The sequence below is a fragment of the Polistes fuscatus genome, unplaced genomic scaffold (assembly GCF_010416935.1).
Source record: "Polistes fuscatus isolate 324 unplaced genomic scaffold, CU_Pfus_HIC Scaffold21, whole genome shotgun sequence".
In the NCBI taxonomy this organism is placed as follows: Eukaryota; Metazoa; Arthropoda; class Insecta; order Hymenoptera; family Vespidae; genus Polistes; species Polistes fuscatus.
In genome coordinates, this window is record NW_025113098.1 from 1,349,156 (window position 1) to 1,374,371 (window position 25,216).

Consider the following 25,216-nt stretch of genomic DNA (forward strand, 5'->3'; position numbering starts at 1 on the left):
TTTTTATTTTACATTTTGTATTTGCGGCACTCATGGAAAGTGAAAAAATGGCAGTGTACTGGCTAGAGTTTTCAACTCTTTTTACGCTGTCAATCACATACATACAATATTTATAATTTGTGCGATTTGCATTTAATCGTTTTATATTTCTATGTTTCATTTTTTAAACAGATATAAAGAAACTATTAATACGATAAGTGCAGTAAAAATGTTCATTTTAATATACATACATCCTATTTAACATGATTTATCAACAATTGATAAAATGATAGTAAATACATGTATACGTATTTTATTTATTGTACAAATTTGATTGCGCGACGTGTATATATATATATTTTATTACTATGATTAGAAATTGTTGGATTAAAAATATATTTAATCCGTTATTCATTTGGTAACACTAACAACGCGAATAATATATAAGATGTAAATGACGTGCAATAAAGTCGAAGGAAATTGCACCATTTCGATAAATCGATTTCAATCGAAGAAGAGAAATTTCGAACGTACAAAGGTGTTAGCGATTTCGTACGAATTTGATGCAGGTACACATTCATAAAGTGTTCAATATAAAAGTTGATAATATATATTCGTATTTACAAAATACAATATAGAAAGAACCGTTTTACGATCCGTTAACTTTAACAGTGTCCGTATTAATGTTCGTATAAGTAACGCTGTTATTACTATCCTCGATTATTGGCGTTTGCCTTAACAAATTTAATAATGCACTATTTATCACTAAAGGAATATTAGCTTTACCACCTTGCAAGGTGGACGGTGTCCTTTGCAACTTCGTTAAATTATTGTTTTTAATGCTATTATTATCACTGACATCTACACTTTCATCCGGTCTCGTGGCGTTGTTCCTCGAAGAAACGTTTTGCGAATCTTTCGTAGTCAAATTCGTACGATTAGTAGAAGCCGGTTGATTTTTGTTCGTATTATTAATTACCGACTTATCCTTTCTTTCCAAATTCATTTCCGAATTTCTTCGTTTGATCGTGCTACATCGTTTGAACTTTAATTGTTCGTTAATCGATGAATCTCCGGTAAAACTTGCTCTGATTTTAGAGTTTCTTAACTTGAACGTGTCTAATGTTTTACATCTATCAGTCATGTTTGTTTCAAAAATTGTTTCTCTGCAAGGCTCGGATGACGTTATCGACGATCTTCTATCCTTAATGCCATTTTGTAAGAATTCCTTGAGTTCACGCGAATCGACTAAATTGTTAACTTCCAATCGTCTTTGGGAAATTTTATCTACATTTATTAAGTTTGGATTAGAAATATGAATCGATCGTGGAACCTCGTATTCGGTAACTCGATTTTCTCTTAGAACAACCTCGTCATTATCCGCCAATAATTCTAGATATTTTGGCACACCGTCGGATTGCGTTTCAAGCGTAATGTTCGATGGGTTTTGAAGGAAAGGTTGCATGTCTCTACTTCCTTCCGAACTGCTAGACTTCCAGGAGTTACCTAAGTAAGCATAATTTAACAATTAATTATCTAACCAATTGTGAGAGATAATAAAATTATAATATGAGAGCATGATTCGAATCGTGACGGCAGGTAAATTGTAAATTATTTAAGAAAGTATAAATATCGAGTTTAATTAACGCAACCTATTATTAGACACATTTGTAAGTTATAAAATAAGCTGTAAACGCGATTAATGTGCAAGAGCAAAATGATAGATTTGATCGAACGCAAAACGGTGCTTCTGTATCTTTTCGATACATTATTTTAATTGACAAAATGAAATCATGTATTACAGAAAATTCTTTTTTTTATTAAATAATGAAATAGACATGTTTTAATTGTACGTATTGAAACCCACCTGGATTATTGCAATTTTGATTCTCGTCAGCGAAATAAGCCATGTTAGATACGCCTGCAAGCATCAAGTCATGCGATGATCAGTATATTTTCAAGCATTTTCGCGTTAAATACAGTTCATGTATAATTTTCTTTCACATTGAAGGGCTGAGAGGGTGGAATTTGGGGGTGTCGGTAGGACACTGAAGAAGGGACGAAAAAAGAGATCTCGAATGTTCTTGCGGTCCTCTTATTTGTCATCAATTTGATATTGCGTAAACCGTGTTAATAATTCGCACTCGCATATGAATAGACAATAAAAATAAAATGTCATGCTATCGCGTATCTCATACGACAAATTATTTGAATTCAAAAAGTTAGAATTTCAGCATATAAAGAAAATAAAAGCTTCCAAGCGTATATTACACATGAATTAGAGAGACGATAGAAAAGATCGGTATTATACGTAAAAGTAAATTTTTATAGCATCGAACGTGCAAAGTAATCAATTTGATAACGATCGTGCAATAATAGTAACGATAGTAATGAATAATCGAGGAAGACGTTATTTATTTGGCGAGCCGCGAGATTTCGAGTATATAATATAAACAGTCAATGAAATATACATATATATATAAATATATACAGGGTGGCCAAAACTTAGAAGACCAAAAAACCGCGAGTAATTCATTTCACGTGTTATACGATATTCGTTTATAACTCTGTAAAGAATTTTACATAAAATTTTAGTCTTATTTTCAGATGTGGAATGACATCCTAGCAGTTCGGTTGTATCTAAGCTTAAGGGACCCTGTATATATTAAAATATGATAACATATGATCAATTGACGCGTGATGTTTAAGCACAATTTGTAAGCACGTATCACTTATGATTATTTCACTCACCTCTTCGTACCAAGTAATGACCAGCGTGTACGGGACTTAATACGGCATCTTGCGTATTTTTTCGAAGATTGATGATATGTTCGACGCAAGTTTTGAAACTTGGTCTGCTGTCAGCAGCACCCCAACAACATAACATCAAATGATGTAACGCCAATGGACAATTTAAAGGTTGTGGTAATCTTCCGCCTGCTCGTACAAGATGTAACACTTCTAAATTCGTTCTAGCTTGATAAGGTTGTTGTCCTAACGAAGTGATCTCCCACATTAATACCCCAAATGACCAAACGTCGCTTTGAGATGTAAATACTCCATCGATCAAGGATTCTGGAGCCATCCAACGAACGGGAAGTAATCCTTCACCTTTCTATAGACAATTTCAATATTCGTCATTTTTCATCTCGATATTTATCTTGAGATTTACTCGTGTGTATTACATCAGAATTACGTTACTTACTTTTCGATAATAATCGTTCTTGTAAATGTCTCTGGCTAGACCAAAATCACCGATTTTGACAACTCGATTCTCACGATCTCTTGTCGATACCAAACAATTTCTACAAGCTAGATCTCTATGTACAAAGTGAAGTTCCTCGAGGTATCGGCAACCTCTAGCTACGTCCTCGCACATTGCTAAGAGATCTTGTAAACGTAAAGCATAGGGATCTGTAGGTTGTAACGATCTGCTTTCTCTTAAATAACTCAACAGATCACTGGCTTCCATCAGTTCTAAGACTAACAATGGCGGATCTATGTCTAAACAAACACCCAAGAGCCTCAGTACATGTTTGTGTCGGAAATGACTCATGAGTCGTGCTTCTTGTAAAAATTCACTCTTTTCTTGTGCCGTGGCACCTTTTCGAAGTGTCTTCACGGCAACGGGTGTTACAGTTCCAGGACCATCCAATTCCTTGGCATTTCCTTGGAATACCTATGAGTATAAAAAATAGATATTTCGATTATACAAATTCAGACAGTTAGGTGTGTATATATATATGTTGTTAGGCTTATTGACCTCTCCGAATGCACCACTGCCTAAAAATTTAGCCAACGTTATTTGTTCTCGTTTTATTTTTGGTAGCATGGAATCATCCGGATCGTTTTGCATAGCAGATGCATAAAGTGCATTTGGTTGAACGAAATTACTACGAGGTATTTCTCGTAACGTTGCCAATTCGACGTCCGATACAATAGGAGATAAAACCTCTTTTTTATCATCTTTACGTTTCCTGCAAGCTATTCAAGGAATATTATTGCATTTTAGCATTTTGTTTTTATAAATCTTAATCGAAAATTTGGTATCAAAAATAAATAGCAAATCAACTTACGGCATAGAAAATAGCAAAAACAAGCCAGACAGAATACAATGATCGGAATAGTAAAACCTAAAATTAATCCCAATGGTTGCTGAGTTTCTATCAATCCACCGACTGCCGAGTTGGTCAAATCGATGACGTTGCTTGAATTACTCCATTCACCAAATCCATAACCATTTCGTGCACTCACACGAAATCTGTATCTTTGCTTCATGTCTTCCTTGATAGTCCAGTAATTGTCTGTTCCATTGTAACATAAAGTCCAATTTGTATCATTGTTCGTTGCTGTTTCATTTCGTTGTTCGTCATTAATTATTGTAACTTCCAAACGGTACAATGTAATTTGAGAACCGTGAGCCTGTGCAGCGTCCCAGTTTAATTGATATACCGAATTTCGTTCTATAATTAAATTTGGTATTCCGGGTTTACTCGGTATGCCTCCTAAAAAGTCGTTAAAACGATTAACGAAGAGTCCACTTATTTATAATGCGAATGTTAAACGTGATACTTATTAATTAAAAGCATTTATTACCTTGAGTTTGAAAAGTAGATTTTCCATCCGGTGACCATATAAAATCTTGATCATAATTTGGATATCGAAGTAACAAACGAAATTTGTAAAGAGTACGAGGTTGCAGATTTTGCAACCTGTAAATGACTTTTTCGTGATCACTTTCGGATTTATTTGCGACCCGCCATTCTTCCAGGGCAACGTCATGGTATTCCAAGGTATAGCCAATCGTTAGATTTATCGTTGGTACCCAGGATATGTTTAAACCGTTTATACCGGCCGATATCAACGTTAGATTATTTGGTTCCGGATACATACTTATCATTTGTTTCTCGCTTTCGCTAAAAACATCATTAAAATGTGCTGGGTAAGCACGGACGGATATGAAGTACACTTGTCCTGGTAGCAATGGTTGTAACATTGCCATGAGTTTATCATTTTTAATACGTTCCGTATCCTTTACCAATTGTTCACCCTTCTGTCGAACCCCATTTATCAGACCATCCGATCTCCAATGAATTTCATAACTCACTGCAGGAGAATTAAATATCTTCGGTGGCATCCAATATACGGCAGCCAAAGTAGGCGTAAGAACTTTGACAGAAACGTTTTCTGGCGCGCTTGGAGCACCAGCACCCGTTGTCAATATAATACCCGAACTAAACTCCAAATTAGTTTTATTCCATTCGATGTAGGTATTGGCTAAGCTTAATTTTATCAAGTATCGCGTAAACGGTTTTAAATCTTCTATTGTATATTCTCTTTCATAAGTTTCATATCGTTTATTTCCTTCCATGCTATCGTAACTTTCACGACATTCTTTCGAATTATTTTCAACGCATTCATGAACATCCATAATATATAAAGTTCTTGGTAAATTGTAAGCTTTACAACCATTATGAGGAAGAGGTTGTGGTAATCGAACGGTGATGCTATCAGCTGTTTTTTTCACTTCCTCAACGTTATACAACATTCGACGTGGCATCAAACATTCTGGGCTTGGATAAGGTTGCAAAGATTTACCCAGAGCTTTGATACTTCGTACGTGGGGAATGTAAAAATCCATTATATTTTCTTCCGACAGATATTTTTTGTTAACAAGATAAAGCTTCATCTTGATATTATCCGTCCAATAAATATTGATCTTGTCAACCGTTAAGGAAGCAAATGTTAAGCCCCTATTCAAGCCTGGATCCATTACCATTTCGCAGATGCATCCATCGATATCGGCATAAAACAAATATCCTTCAGATGATATCCAATAGAGAACCGGATTTTTTGTTTCGGTATTATCTATCGTCATTATTGGCATGACTAACGGTTGATATGGACAAGAACAATCTCCCATTTGATTAAAAAACGGTTGAATATTTTCCCCATAGAGATCTGATTGCATTATTACCCCACGATCGTTCTTCGTTGATTCTATCCAATATAAAGTTCTAAAAAACAAATTTAAATTACATTTATACATATCTCTTAGTCACGTACATATCTCGAAGGAAAATTTAATGCAATCTTCTTACCCCTCGGATGGTAAAACGTCTAATTTCACGATACGTTCGTTCCTAGTCACTATTGGATGGAACGTTAGAATATTTTTTTGCAACATTGATAAATCCAATTTTAAGATACGGCTTTCGTTTTCCTTTTCATTCGTTTCGCTCCAATACAAATATTTCGCGATCCAATCTACGCAGAAACTGTATGCAGTATTGTTGAGTGTCAAAATTTTAGTTGCATGATTTTCCTTTGTATCGTACGAAATTAATTCTTGCATTTTATTGATCCAAAAAATGTTATCTTCCGCAGCTAAGAAATCTATTTCAACGGCTGCTTGTCGTGTAATAGTATGGTTGTTCGTACTATGATCCAAATCGATTATGTTTACGGAATCGGTCGTTGCTATTAACAATTGTGGTACAGGATTTTCATTAGCAGTCGATACCCCAATTACATCGGTGTAAGGGCCAGGTCCAATGATCGTTCTGGCACGTACTTGAAAGTAATAAGTCACGTTGGGCGATAGATAGTTAACTTTGTATTCCAATTTATCAGATGGTACGTTAGATTCGTCGCAAACGTGTATGTCGGTATGATTTGCTATTTCGTTGAACCAACATTGAACGGTGTAACCAAGTATCACTCCATTTTCGAATTTTGGCCTATTCCATCTGTAACACAGATGAGGAATGAATATTTATTTCTAAAACAAAAATAGATCGAATGAAATATAGGAATTGGAATACATATGGTGGTATCATTTTTACCTAAATTTGACAGCAGTTTCCATTCTTTCGTTGAGCGGTTCTTTATGGTTTTCTACAAACAGTCTAGGATTCGTAGGTTCGGATGGAAGGCTTTGCGGTGATCTTAATATTTTTCTAGAATGATGTGCACTTTCCCAATACGTAAAAGCTTTAACAGTTACCTCCAATAAAGAATACGGTTTTATACGTTCCGAATTATTATAAGGCATGAAAGTTTCGCTAGTTATTTCGGGATTGGAATTGGTATTGATGTAATCGACAAATTTAACTTCGTAAAAAACCGTTCCATAATTGATATTGTCTACTGGGTCCCAAGATACGTTGAATTTTCCTGAAGTACCTTCGACTCTGATACTATCTAGATCAACGGCATTTGGTAAAACGACGACGCTTTCGGATGTAAGATTTTTTGGATAACCGTGAAGAGCTGGGTCCATGACAGCAACCATTCTTAAACCTGACAACGTGATACCGTTAATAATCGCCGTGTTTTGTCCGAATAAATCACCGATCACTGCATTTCTGTCATCTTGCAGCCACAATAAATGTTCCGAAAAATAACACAGAGGTCCTTGAATATTCGGGTGTTGCAAAGCTGAAACCTATGAAATAAAAATCATTGGTGAACAATGAACGATCGTATATTGTTGGATATTTGAATTGTGTAATTTTTTAATTAAACTAACTTTCTCCGGTATGATCTTTTGATCCATTGGTATTCTTTCAGAAGTAGGTGCGCGATAAACTATAGATCCACTTTCGTAGCTTCTGACTATCCAATATAAATAACGATGCTCGGTATCCAACGTTAGACCCATCACTTGCTTCCCATTGAATATCTCATCAGAGTGATAATATCTTCTGTCCTGTCCGTTTAAGCGTGCTACTTCTACCGCGTGACCGGTCGACCAATACAAGTATGCTTCTAAAGAATCGATCATAAGTTCTTTAACGATCGCTAAAATTGACATGGGTTCTTGTTGCGTGCCATTCAAGTTAGCTCTTGTTATCTGTAATACGAATAATCATTTAATGATTTCTTACGCGGAATTATATTATTTTCTATTTATAGATTAAATAAAAGATTCTTACAATTTGTTGCTTAGGATTAGCCCAATATAATTTTTTTGATATCCAATCTACGGCCACGCTACCAACCGAATGAATGTTTAATTTCGTTTTTACATGGGTTGTAAAGTTATATTGATATAAAGCGGAATTATTTCCTACGATATATAGCATATCTTTGTACCAACTGACATCTACTATGTGATAAGTATTTTCGGATTCTTTTAAGCTCGTTTTGTAAATCAAAGTATCTATGTTTTCTCCAGTCACATCACTTTTCAATAAACCTTCGTTCGCCGACCATAGGATAGATGCACGCGACCCATTCCTAATTGTTTCAAAATAATGTTTATCTACGAAAATTGAACGTTCTTATTTTAAGCACGTCTACGGATTGAGTATCTTACCTCAATGTACGTCCACGGAACTCGGTTGACCATGGACCTCTGCCGGCGGTTGTGTAAGCAGCTGCTTTAATCGAATATTTGGATTTTTCTCGTAAATTGTGTACCGTGTGCGATGAACCGGCTATCTCATTTTGACGAATTGTCTCGCCCGTAGACTCGTCTTTGATTTCCAACTCGTACGACCAATTTTGCCATGCACCCTTACCCTGGCCACCCAACAAATGAGGTACTTGCCAAGACACTTTGGCCCTTTCAGCGCCTAAAACCGCTTGTACACCCGTGGGCGGGTTTACCGGAACTGGAACGGGTTGACTGGCGTCCATTAAAACGTTCACGCTTACAAACGAGCCATCCGATCTAAGGAGAAGAACATTAGCATAGGAATTATTGAACGATCAAGTTACTTTTTAAATATCACATTGCGTAGATTAGATAAGTATAAGTATATTTAATCTTTTGCACCTGTCCGGATATGCATTATGAAAGTATCTGTTCTTTCCGGAATGATAGCCCTCGGTTAAAACCTCTTCCCCATTCGTCCAATAAAATAGACCATTAGCCATCGCCAAGGAGAGTACGTTCTTGAATTTAGGTTGCTGCGTGTTAGCACGCAAGTTTAACACTTCCCGTCCGTCGAGCGATACGGACATTACCGTATTTTCCGTATGATGGGGTACTAGTAGTCGGAAATTCGTATGATCTACGGTAAATGCTCCTAAGTGTGGATCCTCTAGAATTAGATACGGCTGAACCTGTACGGTGTATTCGATCGCATAGACATTTTAGTTTTCACGTTTTACAATTATTTATCTAATTATAATAACATTTTAATAAGCATTAGTTTTTCGTTTTACCTCGTGCTTCACTCCGTTACTAATATCAGCTAAATCCAATCTATACAATCCTCCTCTGGTTACCCAAAAAAGATAACCATTGTAAGGATCCACTTCGATGTGAGACGGTCGCGTCAGGAAACCAGCCATAGCAACGGTCAAACCTTTACCATCCAAATTACATCTCGCTATTTGCCAAACTGTCGTGGAATGTTTCACTTCTCCCAATACGTATAACTGTAGATTTAACCAATCGACGGATAAACTTAATGGCTTGAAATTAGCTTCGCTCGGGCTAAGTATCATTATTCGTTTTGATGGTTCTAAGATAGACGTTCTGTACACGCATCCAGTAGAATCCGAGACAAATAATTGAGCAGAGGCAACATGAATGGCTACTCCACGAATGATGCTTGATGTTCGATAAACTACGCTGGGTTCGTCTAACATATCGGCACCTTGTTTCATCACAACGTGTTCACCACCGAGTATGAGAATTGGTTGTTCCGTGTCCTTCGCTGAATAATTTTTAACGATAATTTTGTAGGATCCTTCTATTTTTAATTCGATCCAATCAACAGGCATATTAATATACGTACCTGTAGGTTCTGGGTTGGTTGATATATGAATCGTTGCAGGTGGCCCTTCTCCTACACTATTTCGCATCGTAACACTTACAGAATAAGTTTTATTTGGTTCGAGATTTTGATACATATAATGATCCGTGTTCTCTGAAGCTGGTATGTCCTGTTGATATATGATAAGATATATAAACGGTTCAATTATTTCATATATACCGTGCAAAAATTCCCGTTATCAGCCCAATTATGTTAGAAAATGACCCGGATGCGATTTGGGAAAAAACGCCATGCCAGAAACATGTGTAGTAAGGAAATTTTCATTTGATAGATCGGAAAACGTATTAATGATGTTCGTTATTTCGATAGCGATAAGCCAATATTTGAATGTTATTAGAATGCAATAGTTTATTGTTACATTTCTATCATATTTTAACCATTTGTATCGATCGATTAAATGACGAACAATACTTCGAGCGACGTATCTTTTTCCCCCTTGAATCATTTAACTCGAACAAATAAATGAATACAATCGATTTCTATGAATAGACATGCGATAGGATTCCTCATGATTTTCCACAGCAAATAAAATAGCACCCGTATGAGGTGAGAAATGAAAAATGTATTGGCTTTTTGAATTTTTAAAATGACATACCTACGTACGTACGATTATACGAGATGAAGATTAAGTGTGTCGGAAGAGACATTTGCGAGAGAAGATATAAAAAAAAGAAAAAAAAAGAATAAAAGAATAAAAGTCAAGGAGAAAGATTATATGGGTTGAAAACGGTTGGGGTTAGATTTCGAGTCCTGGCGTGGCGTGTACCTTAAGCTGGGAGTGATCAGCCCCTTGCAGACGCAGTACATAAGACAAAAGTGGCCCGTTTGGGAAAGGGCCTGGTTCCCAAGACACAGAGACACGGCAGCTGTCTACTGCCGCTGCCCTTACAATTACCGGTGGTGACGATGGCAAACCAGCAGCTAATGTTAATATCACCACGCTCGGTGCAGAAACTATTGGCTCTGGATTGTGCGTCCATTTTAAGATCATAGCAACGCGAAACTGTTCGACAAAGCAATCATCAAATGATTATTAGTTTTCTTTTCTATCGAATTCGAATCGTTAAATATTAAACTTACTCTGTATTTTGTATAAGGTTGTAAATTTTCCACCAATATTTGATCGTCCTCGCCCCATGTTTGATTTCTACAATATTGCCAAGTCTCAACCAATTCCTCGTACCTCCATTGTACAAGATAAGATATTCCACTGATACGTCGATCTATATTAACGTCCTTCCATTCTAATCTCAACGAGGTCGCCGTCAAAGAGTCCGCCACCAGTGCGGGTGCTGCAGGTACTCCTATCTTCGCTAATTATTAACAAGAGAACACCACTCGTGTACGTATCCTTGATGATCACACATTTTCTCAAATAAGATAATTCTATTTGACAAGGTGGAATTTTTATTTTTTTCTCGAAAAAGAAGTCAGATCTTTCAAGCGGATAAAATTAATCAAGCGCGTTGTTATAAAACGAAATAATCAACTCCTCCAATGGTCGTCCATTATTAACCGTTTGCGTTCGTGTAGGCAGCAAGTACGAAGAAGTAGAAGAAGAAGAAGAAGAGTACTCTCGTATTAAGAACTATTGTGCAACACACATTATTATTCGTTACTGCAGTTTATTTTTGTCCTCGCCATTAGACAATGCACCATCGATATATTAACTTTCCGTTGTTAAAAATGATATTTATGTTTTATCTTCAGATCGTTAATAATCTTTCGTAGCAACGTTACGTCACGTCAAATAAAGCAAGAGAATTTTTCCTTCGCTAAATCCATGTACGCGAATTCCTAATTCCCCGATAAATGTTCAATGTACACGGTTACTCGGTGGAAACATAAGTTTTCCTCGAGGAATGATATGGACGAGCAAGAACGTTTGGAAAAATTGAAAGAATACAACGTTATATTGGACGAAATGAGAAATGTATTTTTGAAAAAGTGGAAAGAAAAACAGGAACAAAATGGTAAACTCGATGATTTCGAGCGAATTCGTACTGTCGGTACCGGTGCTTTTGGACGCGTCGTATTGGTTAAGCACAAAGCCACTTCTGGTTTTTATGCCATGAAGATATTACAAAAAGCTCGTATCGTGAAGTTAAAACAGATCGAACACGCGTACAACGAAAAAAAGATATTGCAATGCATTAAATATCCTTTCATCGTTTTTATGGAATTTTTCTTCACAGATAATTCATATCTTTACATGGTGTTACCTTACGTTAACGGCGGCGAAATGTTTACGCATTTGAGACGAATGGGAAGATTCGACGAATCATTGGCAAGATTTTATGCGGCACAAGTTGCATTGGCTTTGGAATATCTTCATCATTGTAGCTTGATTTATCGTGATTTGAAACCGGAAAATATATTGATCGAATATACGGGCTACATTCGTGTAACAGATTTTAGCTTTTGCAAGATGATCGAGGGTAGAACCTGGACGTTATGCGGTACACCTGATTACCTTGCACCAGAAGTGGTATTATCGAAAGGTTACGGTAAAGCCGTAGATTGGTGGAGTTTCGGTGTACTGATATACGAAATGAATGCAGGATATCCTCCATTTTATGCTAGCGATCCGATGAAGATTTACGAGAAGATAGTAACTTGTAAATATAAGTATGCTCATCATTTTGGGGATGATCTGAGAGATATCGTTAAGAACATGCTCCAGGTTGATCTATCCAAAAGATATGGAAATTTAAAAAACGGTACTATCGATATTAAAATGCACCGGTGGTTTCGAACTACCGATTGGAATCAGATTTATTATCAAAAAATACAACCGTCGTTTATACCGAAATGCGATTCGTCCGATGACACCAGTTATTTCGGTATTTACGACGAGGAACCTTTAAGGATAGACATTGTCGATCATTACGCTAAAGAATTTGCCAATTTTTGACTTTAGATTTAGGTATCGTCTGTTTTGTAAACGTTGCATCGGAGATTGCAACGGAGAGACTGCATCGGAGATTTAAAACAAACAAAAAGGGAAATAATAGAAATATTAATATTATAATTATAGTCATTCGTGAATTTACCTTTATATTGTTGAGCGTATCGATTCATTGCATCGTGACAACCCAAAACGCAATACAACTGCTTCGGTGGTAACAATTCTCGAGTTCCATTCTGCAATAACCAAGATTATACATATACAATTGTATTCGATAAAAGAAAAAGGGATATATTATACGATTTCATTGCATTTCATTGGTTTTATATAAAAAAAAGAACAAATCTGGATTGAAGTAAACTTCATTGTTACCCGTTATATCGATAAAATTGAGCTAACATACTAACGCAAACGGTTTGACAACTCGTTTCGAGGGCCTGTTGCCATGCCTCGCATCCTCTGGTGCACTGTAACAGAAGAAAACAAAAAAAAAAACGACAAAATATATTAATCGTGGGAAAAGCTTTATTTAATATTACGCACGCATTCTCTTTTCATTTCAATAATCGTACACCGACCGTGAGAATCGTCGGAAATTGAAATTATTCGACCTTAATTTTACTTATTCTATCCTAACATAAGTGAGCTTTTGTTCTTTCTCTCTCTCTCTCTCTCTCTCTTTGTATGTTTTATTTTTATAGAAAATGCATTTCATTTTTGAATCACATGTAAATATAATATATATGCATCTTACACGGCAAATGTTTATAGTCAATCAGAAAAGGGTATCGCGTAGGTCAGAACGTCTACGAAGAAGAAAAGCAGCTTTCCAAGTGTCAGATAATAGTTATTATTAATAATCACTTTGTACTTTTACTTGTAAAAAGGAGAAAGAGAAAGAGAAAGAAAGAAAGAAAGTACTCTATCGACAGTCGTTTGAACAAACTTGATGTGATTCATACAAAAGCACATATGTACAATATAATTAGTATATAGATATGTTGCAAATACTATATGAACGAATAAAACCACTGACCCGAAGTCAAAGTACGGGACTCGTATAGAACTACTTGAAATGATATAATGATGTAGTTGTACATGCGTTGATTTTTAAAGAGATTATTTCAAGATCGTTTGTTCATAGAGATAAAACGCATAAATATAGTATTTAAAAGATATACTACGTAATAAAAATATTTACGAAGATTCCGTATTATCCTTATCGTAGAATTAAAAAAAAGGAAATCGCGTTGATTTTGTCTTGTTGTTAGAAACTTAGCGATCTTTTCTTGCCTCGAACGAAAAATAAATATATATGAAAAAGAATAAGATAATTAAAAAAAAAAAAGAAATAAAAAGTCAAGAGATGGTATTTTTGACGATAATGGGGTACGTATATTTTATGAAAACTGTTATGTGTGTGTGTGTATAGTGATCGTGGTAAGAGGACTATCGCGTACCGGCTGGCTCGACGCAACAGCTACTAATTTCTCACTTCCTCATTAAATCCTCGACACATATTATTCCCCTGTCGTGAAGCCTCTTCTCTCGACTCCCGACAGATCGTAAATCATACAACCCGCGGACGGGAGCTCGACTATCCGCTCGATTCTAGTTTCTCTTTTAACGTAAGTCATTTTTAAGTTGTGTACACGACGCCCACACCCCCACCCCCACCTCCCTTTTCTTTTTCCTCTCCGAGAAGAGGATTTTTTATTTTTTTTTTTACCTTTTTATTTTGTCACTATGGAGATACGCGTTGTTGATTTTATTTCCGGTTTCCTGTTGTGCTTTCCTTTCCTTTCCTTTCCTTCCCTTTCTGTCACCCAGCCCACCCCTCACATACTTGTACGCATTACTATCTAACGTGTATTTAAATGCGTGGAATTTCATTCACAATGATTTCATTCATAATTACGAATAAGAGTTTATTTGATGGATACAACGTTGCCCATATATACAATGTTCATACGTCGCGGACATTATTATATAGAAATTTTCTTGTTTGAAAAATATATGAAATCTCTAGATCGGAGTTTACTTTTATATTAGATATTTTCTTTTGAAAAAATAATATAATTCTTTCATGGGAGTCGAAACGGGATGGATTAGCCCGTATAACTTTCAATTGCCCTAAGCACAACTCGAAAAAGTAAAGGAACCGTGTCAAATTGAATCGAGTCGAGAAGGAGACGCGATGATCGATCGAGATCGAATGGAACGGGTGATTATGAGAAATCTTTTTATAAAATAAGTATAGAAAGAAATAGAGAGAGAAAAAGAATTTATTATTTTGATTTCATTGGTTTGGATAGCGGGTGGGACACATATCGTAGGATAGAAAAACAAAAAAATATAACGAAAGGATATGATAATATTAAGTAATAAAAAGTATATAGAGAAGAGAGAAAGAGAGACGGACCAAACGGATATGGAGAAAGCAAAAGGGAACGAAGGAAGGGAAGACAAAAAAAGAAAATAAAAGAATCGGAAGGGCAGTCAGAGAACCGCAGGATAATTTGGCGGCATCCGCCATAGGAGGTTACATTGGAACGCAATCCGATTTAGTTACGGTGCTGTGTTGTTTTTTCTCTCTCACGCGTGTAGCATACACATATACACACACACACACGCTTATTTCTACTCATATATACTTATGCTCGTCGTGTAAGCCTATCAGAAATGAGCGAACAAGAGGAAGAAGGAAAAAAAAAGTCAGCGCATCTTTCTTTTTATTTGCCCGTTTAGTAGCCCTCTAACGGTTACCGAAAGGGGTTCCAGTGATTACCAACGTTGTACGACGCAGCGGAAGTACTTCTATTTCAACGAGGGACCAATCAATCCCTTCATGTTTGCCTCCAATCTGTTGTTCGCTCATGTTAGGTATTTTTTCATTCGGTTCTCCTACCCGAAATGTAGACATTTGTCTCGAGTCAAACGAGATAAAAGGTGTCAACGATAATCCGTGTTCTACTCCGATTTCGTCTTAACGCAAATAATTTTCTTGCATTTTATCGATCTAATTCTTTGACACGCATAAACATCTCGAACGGGGGTGATTATTTTATCGTAAATTTTGACCAACCTGTTCGATTTTACATCTCACGCCGCATCCCACTTCCGGGCTACTGTCCTCCGTGTGAAACTGCAAAAGAAAATGACATTTGTTATACGATATTTAACTGCACGATACCGAAATGGCTTCTTTTCTCACACAGATTAATTTACGTTACTATTGTTTGTTCGGAAAGTTCATTCGCGATCGATATAAGTTTCGATAGCTTTAATTGATCTCCGTTACGATATGCACGTGTACTTTTATGAGAACACATCAAGGTCGATATTTCTCACGCGTTTCACGTTTATTGATCTAAGGTTTGTTGGTTTGTAGGCTACGCGATGATCTACGCTCGGTTTCACACCCTTCGATGCTTTTTACCAAGTCACCAAGTCACCCAGACGTATATTATTATTTCTTTACATTATGCAAACAAATTTATACAGTTAAATGAGACGAAAATTTTCGTTACAACTAGTAGAGCTATTATTTTTTCTCTCTTTCGCATAATATAATATAAAATTAAGAAATTTTCTATACTAGTGTCAGACGTTTTAAAGGGAAACATACTCGCAAACGTAAGTTTATGAGTTAAAGAGTATTCTAACAAAAAGAAAAATAAAAAGAAAAAAGATAAAGGGTTAAAACAATAAGAAAAAGAAACGATCAAAGAAATGTACCGACTCCATTTTAAAAATAAGTAGAATTTTACAAATTATATAACGTAAGGACTAACACGAAGCAATTAAAAAATATCAAGAACAACGATTATATTAAAAAAACATATTATCCCTAATTCTTAATTCTTGCATCGTACAAGGATACTTTCTCTCTCTTTCTTTTTCTCGATCCCGTATCATAAACGGGACAGCTGCATAAAATAAGACAACGTGTATTTCTGTCCTTCTCCGCCATTACGTAGGATAGTCTTCTCCCTCTTCAATGAGGAGTCGCACTCTCTTGGGAGTGGACAGAATAAGAAGGATTGTGTCGAGAAGTATCGAGAAGTAGGAGTAGGATCTGACGATACACACGTTTTCTCGTTCGTGGTGGGAGTAAATCAGGCGGAGTTTACCAACCGAGAAAAGAATTGTTTGAAACGGTGAGAGCATGAGTGGGCAAACACAAAGTTAACAATAAACTAGAGAATACTATACGAGTGGTATCAGGGAGGAAGGGAGGTATAGGGGGATTGGTAGTTGTGGAATTAGTTAGCTGTTTAAAACGCAAACGAATTCCCCTAAATTAAAAAGGTGGAGGAAGGACCCCTTGAAAAAGGGGGGAGGGGGTCCGAGACACCGTGTCAACGGTTACGTAGGTTAAACGGCGGACGTGCACCTGTTCGACGGAAGTGTCTAACGAAGTACAACAGGTGCATCGGATAGAAGGAAACAAAAAATAACTAGATAGAAAGAGAGAGACCTTGTAAAACGTGTTGCTAAATAATTATCCTACAATTTCTTTCGTAACGTCCGTCTTAAAGGCATCTTCCTTCTTCCTCTTCTTCTTATCTACGTTTTCGAGAAAATTCGAATAAACGATTAAGAGGATTATATTGGAACGTTTCTATAGGATTAATAATAATTGTTAATATAATTCGTGTTGGGTTATATACGTTATTCGTGTTTAATGTATACGCTATTAAGAAGCTCGTTGTTACGCGAAATATTACGTGCATATCGCGAAAGATTAACCTACAGATTATGGAAATGTGCATTGAAATGTGCATTGAAATATACACCGGTCAGGCGACCCACGCATACGTCTCGACGTTTAGTAGACGCGTCTACGCATTATCGTTGAACGACACTTTTTGTTAAGATCTGCAACAATCTATGCTATTTGCTTTTCTACTTTTTCAAACGATTTTTTTTCATCATAGAAAAATCTGCACTATCTGATCACAACGCAATAAAACGCACGAACTTTTTGGTACACCCTAATATCAGATAATAGTAATTGTTTAGATGCAGTATACTTATCATACGCGTATATTATTAGATCATTAATTTCTAATAGTTCAAAATCGGACATTTCATACTTAATGATCTAATGTATGATTACGATTCTTGAAAAAAGGTTTGGGGGAGGGGTGAGGGATGAAATTTGCGAATTACGGTTACTCGGATTTGCATGCTACGGTGTCAGGTTTTTTTTCAAACTCTCGGATGAGAAGACCAGACACGGTACGGTATAGAATATATACCGGACGGTGATCATCGGACTGGAACACATTGTAGCAACTACCCCTTTCTGAAGTCTGTAGGTTTGCCGGCAGGATTCACGTGAGAAATAATTACAATAACGTTCGGAAAGTTCTCGTATATTTCGTTAGGTTCCTTCGGTTGGATTTAAATTATCTTTTTGTTTTTTTTTAAATCATCCATCGAGATAATGAAAATATCTCGTTAAGTGGAACAACTTGACAAGGCCAGCAAGCCAGCCAGCCAGCCAGCCAGCCAGCATTTGGAGCCCGACTATCTCAACGCGATCCATAAAAAAAGAGAAAGAGAGAGGGAGAGAGAGAGAAACTGCGTTGAAGTTTTATTAATTATCGGAAGATTCATTGCGGCAAAAGAGGCTATCGTTTTATAAATAACAACTACAATGTTTGAATAAATGATATCTACGTTCATTAGATTTCAATTATTCACGATTGGATATTACTCGGTAATATAAATTTGGAAAAAATATTTGCGAGATATTATTTTGAGTAAATGTTTTACGATCTTACCGTTTTAATAATTCAAACAAATAATATATCAATCATATCAATGAGTAATGTTATACCGCGGTAAGATAGATTAGGAGCCGCTATAATAAAGTAACTTCTTAAATTCGAGGGAAAGTGCGACGACCCGTATAAGAGACCAGTCTAAACGCATTAATGTTAGTTAAGAAGTTAAATCTACGATCTCGCGTGTGTGTGGGACGACCAACTTTCCTCTCTTTCTTCTTTTCATTTTAAAAAGATTTTTCTTTGCTTTTTTCTTTTCATTTTGATCCTCTCCTCCTTCCTTCTCCTCCTTTTCCTCCCGATCGGTCCATCCCATTTTTCTTTTCTTTTTTTCATGTTCATTTTTGATTCGCGAGAACTATTAACGCGGATGGTCGTTCTACTTTTTCGGTAGGTATGCAATTGGATGACTTCAATCGTGCCGACGGAAGTTGTTAATGTATAACAAGTAGCCTAAGCGATGCAGGTGACGACCCAGTTTTCTTTTTCTTTTTTTTTTTTTCTTTTACGTCGAGGAAAATTTAGTTGAATATTTTGAAAGATTTATTTATTCGAGACCAATCGGATATAATAACGATTCGATTAGTCAAATCGTGTATTATTATTTTACAATAAATTCGAATTAAACGATACACCGCGAAGTCGCGTTTCAATGGGGTTGGGAGTAGGGGCGGATTAAAAAGTATTTTGTATTTTATCGATCATTTGTAAAATATTATTTTTATACGTGTAACGACGTACGCGTTTTAGCAGGATCACAAAAGTTAGAAGCGTTCTGAGGATACAAGCAACAGGAAGTCCATTGTATAAAGTTACGCGTACGTATGATGATACTTCGTGCTTTTTACATTTTTTTTGTTATTTTTTATGATACCTATATTCCTGATATTACCTTCGTATGAGTAAATTTTCAATATTAGCATACCTTATCTATCGATGAAAGTAAAAAGATCATAATGATAAATCGTGACGATGATTAGAATAATTTCAAATTCATTCTAACATAGTTTTCTCGAATAGGCATACTCTAACAGTTAATTAGAGTGTTAGATGGGAAAGAGGTTAATTGCGAGGAATTTTACTCGACTAATATAGTCACCCTTCAACTATGTCATTTCTTTTTTTCATTTTTTTTTTTTTTACACCAATTAGTAATGTAAAATATCATTTAAAATATAAAAGAAATCCATTTAACGTATGCATCTATGCATGTATATACGTATGACGTTTGTATTTAAATATGTTTTGTAGTTATGATTGAAATGTAGTTGACATATCAGTTGATATAAACTCGACAGAGAAATAATATTCGTTGCATAATATTTCTAATGCAATTTCCAAGCGGCGCCAAGATAATAAAATAATGAAGATAATTGCAATATACTACGCAGAAGAAGTATATATATGTGTATCAAGGGGAAAAACATTTACGTAAAAAGAAATTTTACGTAATATAATATAACAATACTCTATCATTTGAACTAGTCAATGGATGATCAGTGTTATGCGGTTAGGAAATAATCACGTTTAACAGAAGCCTAACCTGTTGCTCTTGTATGTTATTACGATCCCCCCATTATCCAATATTAAAGTATAGTTTATTTAGAGACATTTTTCTTTTAAATGTACGAGAACATAGGTTCCATACAATTTCGTTATCTCGTAAGTGTTCCTACTTGAGTTTTACTGGACAAGATATCAACAGTTGTACAGTCAAGATAATACAGTCAAATTTCTCCGAGGCAATATTAGTTTGCTAAAAATCATAATCCAGGTGTGCGGATATAAAATAAGTTAACCTCGTGATTCTATATCCTATTATTTGGCTTCGAAAAAGGTACACGAGACTGGCTTCCGAAAAAACCATCTTAAACTTACGAGACTCGACTTCGTGGTTCTTGGCATCCTAATTCATTTCTAAGGTATCCTAAATTTATTCGCAAAATCAAGGAAATACGATCAATCTAATATGTAACAGCATTACTGCGCAAAAAACCGAGTATTAATATTAATATCTATATATTTCATATTTTTATAACGATATATTATTTAATTTCAAATGATTCGCGTTATCGTAATATTTTTATTCTCTCTTTTTTTTGTTGTTTTAATTTACCACATATCTTTATCATTATATCATAATGTTATAAAGATTTCTTTCGTGATTCTAGCATATATGAAGAGTCCATTTAAACGGTTCGATGTAACATAGTACACATCATTAAGATGTAACACGCGATCACCCACCCTCCTTCCTCCTTCTCTTTCATTCTTTTTTTCTTTCTATCTGATATGGTTCTAGTACAAAATAATCTAAAAAACATATATATATATATATAACATTAATGAATGCATTAGGATGAGTAAGATGATCATTAATCGTAATAAATTTTCGCGCTAAATCATTTAGCTAAAGTTTTATGCTCTCAATAGGAATTCAAACTTTTACCGATCGTTACGTAATCACATAGAGAATACTAAATACGACCTTCTCGGGTCACGATAAAGAAGCGATAGATTATATACATTCTCGATATAATACATACATAAATATACATACACGTGTAGTAATTTACACTCATACGATTATTCTTCTTTTTCTTTTTGATTTTTTTGAAACACCATACGAAATGCGTTTCTCGATCAATCGAATGCGCAATATAAAAGTAATGACAAATTTTTCATAGAAAAATATGTGATTGTTATAAGTATTTAAGCGATGAATACGTATGCAAGATTAATTCGTTAGATTTACCACGCGTATTTTACCAATAAAGATCAACTTTCGTTGTACGGTAATCCTATATAAATTACCATTGTTCACTATTACTATCCCGCCGTGACATTATAGTTTATTCTCGAGCATTGATACGGCCTTTATCTCGTTCTTCGTCTATAATTAATTATCCTCTTATGTTCGGGTATACGTATTTCGTTGTGTGTGCACGCGCGTCTACGTGTATATGTGTCTGCTGTATATTTTTTTTTTATCTCTCCGTATAAAAATATATATATACACGTATTATTTTTTATATGTGTCCATTTTTTTCGTCAGGATTGAAATAGAATACGCGTGAACAGATAAGATCGTGCGAAGAAAGAACGATTTATGGTACCGATAAGATATTACAAAAAAAATGAGATTTCGTTTATGTTGCATCGGCGCGTTTCTCTTTTTACCGTTGAGATATCTTATTTTGAAGTTTGGAAATAATAATACGTTCCCGATAACGTATATCGCAATGTCACGCTTTTATTTATGCGTAAATCAATATTCAACGTAGTCAATTAATAATTGAGAATGCATTTACCATACAGATATATATATATATATATGTATCTTTTATCTAAACATAGAACAACTCACAATATGATCATTTGAAAATGAACGTATGCGCATTGCACATGCATGACACATTGCATCATTGTGAATGAAGTTAAAGAAAGAAAAAAAGGAGGAAAAGGATGAAATAATACTAGGATTCGATGGTGGAAGGTTGCCTTTCACCGAGGAACGTGCACTACTGCTGCTGATGGTGTGGTGGTGGACCACGATGTGATGCGTTGTCGTCGTGTAGTTAAGTTAATTAACAGAATGGTACGCCGTAGGAATGAAGAGTACAGTTTAAATTGATACGTCCTTCGCGCGTCGCCATTTTTGCATTTAACGTTTTATGCCAACGTTCGAAATACCCGTTTCTTTTCGCCCTTATTATTATTATTATTATTATTATTTTTTTTTTATTATTTATTACGAGATCAAAATTTCTCTATTTTATTTATATTATATTACGAGGAACTTTGAACTTTCCTATCGCAGATAAGTTCGATAGAACAACATCATAGTATCGACGGAATTTTATTTTTATTTTTAACTAATTTCTCTTTTACTAAACCTAATTCTTTTAATAATAACGTATATGTCTCGATTAAAATCATTTCGGTTATTAATTAGATAATTATTAAACGTCTCGAAGATTACTTATACAACTGCATTGTTGTTGTTGTTGTTTTAAACATTTGTCGGATGGATAATAATCGGATCGTTCTTATTAGAGTGAACCGAAAGTTCGTGCGTTTTATTGTTTTATAAACTGCGTAATGGATTGTGTTTTTCTTTTCTTTTTTTGTAAAGTTTACTTTGGAAATATTAATTTAAAAAAGTCACGAACTTTTGATTCATTCTAATATATTATATGCATAAGAGCGTTTGTGTTTTGTAAAACGTCAAATCGAACAAAATTCTTACTTGATTTAAATCGAGATCGGGACACTTGGCGGAACATTGTTTTTGAAAACTCGTCGAATCATCCCAATCCTCGATACTTTCTGTCAGAAGCGTCGCGACGCTTCCTGCGAGCACCAACACCATCAATAAGATCCATAATAATCCTCTTCCTAACATAATATATATATGTATATGGTGGTTAGAAAAATTCACGCCAGTGTGTTGTACGATAATCCACAAAATTTATATTTTTCTCCCGATTTTGAATATTGTTATTTCATTCTCGTCAAAAATCCTCGAGAATCTCGCTCGGCAAACGTCGCGTCAACGACATCGTGTCGATCCATTCAAAGATTCTTTCGTAATTTAAAATCCTTCCTGGTGTAAATCGTTCGTCGTATTAAACAACACGACAATATATTCTTTTTGGGTTTTCATCACCGATTATCATCCGAGGATCGGTCTCAGAACAAATCTCTCAACGAATCGTAAACTTCACGAGCTGTCAATTCAAACGAATTCATTTATTTTTCTGTTTTTCTTGTCTTTTTTTCCTGATCAAATATTACTTGAATTAAATTAAAACATCGATCGACACTTGAATATAAATAAAACTTTCGTCTCGTATCGTTTCTCGATTAGAAATCGTTGTCCACTGTATATAACATATTAGAATCGTTTAACTTTGGATCGAATAAAGAACACTATACCCAAAACGATGGAAAATCAAAGAAAGATTCGATTGATTCGATCGAAATTGTTTCCACGAGTATGAATAAACGCGACGTGATTTGTGACAAATCTTTTTCCCCGGAAACCACGATGTAATAATAATAATAATAATAATAATAATAAAAAACCGACGTCGGGGAGAGAAATGGATAATAATTGGTTAGGAAAGAAAAACTGATTGGATAGGAGGATATAAATAAAAGGAGAAAAAAGTGAGAAAAAGAATTTTTGGGGCCAGATGGGTTTGGTTGGATTGGGTCGGTTGGTTGGTCGGTCGGTCGCGTTTGTAGGATCTGACCCGGGAACGTTAATGCCCGGCGAGCATAAGAGCAACAACTGACTCCGAGTGGCCACTAGAGTAGCCAACTCTATTCCCCACTACCGAGAACCTTTCCTGGATGCTTATCCGTGGCGCTTCGCTTGACCGATTCCGTTTAAACAACGATGCTCCTCCGTACCTCCTAAGTAGCAGATACTAAGCTTTGCGATGGTGGTGGTGGTGGGTGGTGGGTGGTGGTAGTCACGAGTATATTGGTAGTAGTAGTAGTAGTAGTAGTAGTAGTAGTAGTAGTAGTAGTAGTAGTAGTAGTAGTAGTAGTAGTTACTCTCCGTTTATAGTTGTAACCTACGCGATGTACTTCTCTGCTTCAGCTTGTTTACTTGCGTGAGTGCACGCGCTTGCTGGTACAGGGAGATGAGCACGATCAGAACACCGAAGGATCTCAATGATGGGATATCTTCCTACATCGAACCCCAGACTCCATTGCTCTATGGGCTCTAATTTGCTATAAATACAATATTTTCTTTTTATTAATTGAAACAAAAATATGTATCGAATGTGATTTATATATTTTGTCTTTTTTATTTTGGTATATTACCGATTTGATAACTATGATTCAGAACGATTAATCTATGATTCTATTAAACCATACACGTTAGTGGTTTTTGATAACTAACCACTAAATGAAAAGGAGTATTTCTTTTTCATAAGATTGTATCTATGTATAAGATGAAGAATTTTTCCATTGTACCGACTACTATTCTTGGTCTCTCGCGCATAACTTTGGTACTTTGGCCTGAATGACCCTAAAGTAATCTATTATCTACCCTAAAGGAACGTATATGGTTCTTTTGAAAATGATGCATATCTATTTAACTGAAAAGAAGTTCCCCGTAAGACTGGCACAAACGGAATGCTTCTTCTTCTTCTTCTTTTTTTCTTATCTGTCCGTGTCGTATACGTCCATGTTCTGTCAATGAAACAAACTAAAGAGAAGAGAAAAGGGCCGGTAAAGGAACTGCTGGATAAAATATGACTTTATAATATGTGTATATACATTTTATTTTCATTAATGTTAATCGATTGAAGATGTACACATATGTATACTTGACCGGTCCTACTCAATTTCAACATTTGACGTATCCATTGCACGTACCAACAAAAATGAATGACACGATTCCTTTAGTTCGTTAATTAGTATTAAATGAATAGTTCTCTCCGAGTGATTCTATAAATGCGTATTAACTTAGTACTTCTTCTCAAGTTCAATTATTATTATTAGTTCTTTCGTATCTATCTATCTATCATATTTAATTGTCAAACAACGTCAATTAAAATGTTTATCGTGCGTTATTTTATTTATGCGTTGAATGAAAAAAGAAATTAAAAAAAAGCAACAACCTAATCGTACCTATACAGCCGTAGTTGAAAAATAATACAAAAAATATCGTCGTTCTGTTAAAAAAAAAAAAACAGATCTTTTCCCGTTGGTGCATCCGTCAA

At 35.4% G+C, this 25,216-nt stretch overlaps 2 protein-coding genes and 1 long non-coding RNA gene across 5 annotated transcripts; 2 read left to right on the forward strand and 1 right to left on the reverse strand.

Annotated features, from left to right (window-relative positions):
• LOC122517595 (proto-oncogene tyrosine-protein kinase ROS) lies at positions 1-23,871 on the reverse strand. 3 transcript variants are annotated; one of them, XM_043636078.1, is made up of 21 exons: positions 22,723-23,871; positions 15,764-15,823; positions 13,086-13,145; positions 12,824-12,914; positions 10,851-11,083; positions 10,537-10,773; positions 9,732-9,879; positions 9,154-9,650; positions 8,762-9,051; positions 8,300-8,656; positions 7,917-8,220; positions 7,511-7,834; positions 6,825-7,426; positions 6,081-6,728; positions 4,576-5,996; positions 4,056-4,484; positions 3,743-3,963; positions 3,185-3,658; positions 2,731-3,094; positions 1,847-1,900; positions 1-1,485 (listed from the first exon to the last, which is right to left on the reverse strand). In XM_043636078.1, the coding sequence occupies exons 1-21, from the start codon at positions 22,876-22,878 to the stop codon at positions 629-631; spliced, it is 7,827 nt and encodes a 2,608-aa protein (XP_043492013.1). In that variant the 5' UTR covers positions 22,879-23,871; the 3' UTR covers positions 1-628. The 3 variants fall into 3 exon arrangements, with proteins under 3 accessions (XP_043492013.1, XP_043492014.1, XP_043492015.1); XM_043636079.1 differs by lacking the exon at positions 1,847-1,900; XM_043636080.1 differs by lacking the exons at positions 15,764-15,823; positions 22,723-23,871 and having other exon boundaries at positions 13,082-13,145.
• On the forward strand, positions 11,495-12,766 carry LOC122517596 (cAMP-dependent protein kinase catalytic subunit beta-like). The gene has a single exon (XM_043636081.1). It carries the CDS (start codon positions 11,590-11,592, stop codon positions 12,682-12,684), a length of 1,095 nt encoding a protein of 364 aa, XP_043492016.1. The 5' UTR covers positions 11,495-11,589; the 3' UTR covers positions 12,685-12,766.
• LOC122517597 lies at positions 13,174-25,071 on the forward strand. Its single transcript, XR_006303896.1, has 2 exons — positions 13,174-14,306; positions 24,085-25,071. It is a non-coding gene; the product is annotated as an uncharacterized LOC122517597 (long non-coding RNA).
• Positions 25,072-25,216: the final 145 nt, after the last annotated feature.

Excerpts from the sequence above, each read along its gene's own strand:
- LOC122517595 (XM_043636078.1), bottom strand. The coding sequence starts at position 22,878 with ATGTTAGGAAGAGGATTATTATGGATCTTATTGATGGTGTTGGTGCTC. Across the intron at positions 7,427-7,510 it reads AAAAGATCATACCGGAGAAA|GTTTCAGCTTTGCAACACCC; the intron begins GTTAGTTTAATT and ends TTTATTTCATAG. Across the intron at positions 1,901-2,730 it reads TCATTACTTGGTACGAAGAG|GCGTATCTAACATGGCTTAT; the intron begins GTGAGTGAAATA and ends TGATGCTTGCAG.
- LOC122517596 (XM_043636081.1), top strand. The coding sequence starts at position 11,590 with ATGTACACGGTTACTCGGTGGAAACATAAGTTTTCCTCGAGGAATGAT.